The sequence below is a fragment of the Nestor notabilis genome, unplaced genomic scaffold (genome assembly GCF_000696875.1).
Source record: "Nestor notabilis isolate BGI_N333 unplaced genomic scaffold, ASM69687v1 scaffold20509, whole genome shotgun sequence".
Lineage (NCBI taxonomy): Eukaryota > Metazoa > Chordata > Aves > Psittaciformes > Psittacidae > Nestor > Nestor notabilis.
The window spans coordinates 6714-10262 of record NW_009942642.1 but is presented as its reverse complement, the minus strand read 5'-3'; the positions used below and the strand labels follow the sequence as shown (position 1 = coordinate 10262).

The window sequence follows — 3549 nt, the reverse complement described above, 5'->3', positions numbered from 1 at the left end:
TGCAGCTGTTCCACTGCTAGAAGCAAGGTAGAGGGACATGCTTTGACTATCTTACCAGGAGGAGAGGGGGTGGGATATACATACTGCAAAAGAAGTATGGGCAGAGAATATATCTAGTGCCTCCCCTCAATCGCATAAAAGACATGCTACGTTATAAAAGGATGCTGAGAGCAATATCTCTATTTAGGTTACAAATTACATTATTATAAACCTTATTGCTGAAAGCTTTTGATCCAGTTCCTTCTCCTTGACCTACAATACTGCATTTGGCTTTAGCAAAGCTGTTATCAGATCCTCCTCTTGCTTTTATTTTACAGAACCCCTCAGACTCCCACAGTGGTTATCAACCACGTAACTACAACCTCAAAGCCAGTCTAATTCCAGGCTCTGACACAAAAGCAGCCCCCATCTCTTACCAACAATGCCCAAAAGCTGCCATAGTAGTATTTGGGGAGGGTGGTGTAGAGAAAGGAAGAACAAGGCTCTGCTTACACAAACACCTATTATCCCAGAAGCCCCACTCCACGCAGGCTTAGGAACACCATAATCAAGGAGTTGCATGTGGGGAGAAACAAACAGAAGACAGCGGACTGGGATCCTTCCCCCCTGCATCTGGGGATGCATCCACTTCTCTCACAACAGCATTCTTCTGCTAGCTACCAAGCTACCTCTGCCGCAGTGCGGAAGATTCTGCATCGGCCTCCTGTGAATGATGCACCATGGGGGAAGATTGTTACAGTTACAGATGTGGTTTCACATTTCCTCGGAACATAAAGCTAGGAATTCCTGTTTTTAAAAATGTAAAGTGTAATTTAACCTGTCACATGAAATATTACAAAATTAGAAGACGTGCGATATAGAATTGCCCATGCTACACCTTAACTGTTCCTCTGCATGTACAGATCAGGAATATGACTTTATATCACATGATCTTTTCACTTTTCAATCCCCAGAAGAACCTAGTTTCACTCCCTGGACAAGAACAAATGAGGCACAAAGAAGACTCCAAAGGAAATCCCAAGTCCAGCATTTCTCACTTTTGAGTGCTTGCAGCTAGAATAATGTTTTCTTGATGGAGTTTTTAAAATTCAATTATGTTTTATGTGCTCCATTTACCTTGCATTAGGAAAACAGAAAATGCTGTAAAAGATTAAGGTCTCAGGTCTTCACAGGTCTCCACAGGCCTTGGTGAAACACAAAGATTGAGTCTTCTTTTAAAATTAACTGCCCAGCTTCCTAGCTAGTGTAATTTCTGTGATGTTCATGTAAACATTACACAGAGTCTTTGTACCACCCACTGAGCTTTTTGCTTCAATCAACTATTTGTGCCCAAAAGCACATCCTTACGTTTCTTCCTACACCACAAAAGATGTAACAAAACAGGAATTAATCATAAGCTGCATACTTACAGGGATTGCTGCTGTTTGCTTCTGCCTTCCCAGCCTTGGCGAGTTTTGTTGAGTTCTGCTGTGCTTTGCCTTGCTCCTCTCCAGTTAGCAGGGCTTTTATTTCAGAGGGGATTTTCCCTTGGTCCATTGCCATGCACCACTGCTTGTACTGAAATATGCAAACACATCAGGCATTAGCAAACTGCCAGGATCACATTAGCAGACAAAACAGAACTGTAATCTTTACCTTCCAGTATATTCATTTAAGGTTTGAATTTACTGGGCTGAATCCTCTTACAAAACTGCAGCACACTAATGAGCTAAGCACGTGTCTGTGGTTGCATACCTGTCCTCAGTAAATCCAGTTTCAGGCAACAAACTGCTGCTTGGTGGCAATACTAGACAGAATACTGTAATTATTAAACAACATGGAACACTTTGTGCATTCTCTTGCTGCTGCCATGCCAGAATGTCGTTCCAGTTCATGGCCTATTAAAAACAAATATTTCACATGACTCTGGGGCTGATTGACTATTAAGAGGGCCTTTCTGATTGTGCAAGGCACAGTTACAGCACATGTGCCTTATTCCTACTTCCCTCATCTTGAATTCTTCATTCACAAACCCTGAAGCGCATCAAAAAAAAAAGTAAATAAAAAACTGTGGTCAGTTGACTGACTTTCTACCCAATCCTAACCCTATTCACTTGTGATTAACCCTGCCTGTTCAAACAAACCTAGTGCAAGGTCAAGACAATAGCCTCGGCTCCAGTGGAATTTCAATGGCATCCCAATATCACTGAGGAGCAGAGTCTTTGTTTCCAGATGAAACATTCTCTTGGGTTAATGCAGCTTATTTGGCCAAGACACCCATCTTACACATGCTAGAACACAAGACAGCTGTGCAATCAACTACACAGAGAGTATGCTGCAAGAATCAACCTCCCCAACAGAGACAACCATCTGTGGGAAGCAATGACTCACTGTGAATATACGTTCCCCCCCTTGATATATTAACACATCTCTTTCCACCCTCTACCTCTTTCTACCTCTGTCAGAGGCTTTCCAAAACAAACATTTCAAAGACAACAGACTTATATGCGATGGCACTTTCTTTGCTTGCCTCAAGTTCAAAACCAGCAGATAACTTATGACATGAGCTTTGTATTCAAAATAGACAAACAGCGAATGCATCTGTTACTGATGTTTTGATACCTTATGGCTAGCAAAATCCCACTCTCAGTCACAGTGATTTTGAGAACAAGTGTCCACGAGGACAGGTCCCAAATAATATTGAGGGCTAGGTTAAATGAAAGTTTCTTACCATCTCAAGCTCTTCTCTGAGAGCGCAGATGGCTCGCTCTCTGCTTGAAACCAACTCTTCCAGGTACTGGTACCTCAGCTTCTTCCTGGCTCTGCACTCTCTTGCACTCTGACGGCTTCTTTCAAGTTTTGCCTTCAAGTCTATCTTGGCTGGTTTACGACCTCGCTTGCCTGGTTTCTTTACCTTGCCTCCAACCACCTGGAAAGGAAGGGTACAGTAAAGAACATGTTCTGAAAAGGTAACGCTATAACCATGTCACTGTGCCTACTAGATGTCTCAAGTAGAAAGTCATGCATATGCTTTCACTGATTATGGAGCAACAGAGGGAGTAAGGGTGCTGATGTATGAAGTTTTCAGTGACAACATCAAAAACAAGAGAGGGATACAATTTCATAGTGAAGTCAGTGCTTAAGCAGTCTTAACATAAATGCTACTAATATGATTTGTAGGAGCTCCACAGAATGGTTGAGATTGGCAGGACTCTCTGGACATCATGTGGTTCAAACTTCTCCCCCCTGCCAGCTCAAGCAGGGCCACCTAGAGCTGGCTGCACAGGACAGTCTCCAGATGGCTTCTGAATATCTTCAGTGCTGAGTCACCCTCATACCAGGTACCGGTCAAGAGAGCCTGTCTCAGTCTACTTGCCAGCTCTAGAAATATTACATTATATGGAGTTTAACACTTTAATTTGGAAGAAAAAAAAGAAATATGTATTTATATCAATATAATCCAAAACTTAGTTTCATTGCAACTAAATGACTATAGTTTCAGCTTACTTTAAAAGTGCAACTTGTCAGAATTATTCATTAGCCATCTGAGCTCCTTCAGTCCCAATTTTT

At 42.1% G+C, this 3549-nt stretch overlaps 1 protein-coding gene across 1 annotated transcript; it reads right to left on the bottom strand.

Moving 5' to 3' along the window:
- Positions 1 to 264: 264 nt before the first annotated feature.
- Positions 265 to 2908, bottom strand: CREBL2 (cAMP responsive element binding protein-like 2; the record flags this gene model as incomplete). Its single annotated transcript, XM_010021503.1, has 3 exons — positions 265 to 703; positions 1410 to 1557; positions 2711 to 2908. Coding segments are annotated over 3 exons (348 nt in total), but the record flags the coding sequence as incomplete, so codon positions are not given.
- Between the last annotated feature and the right edge of the window lie 641 nt (positions 2909 to 3549).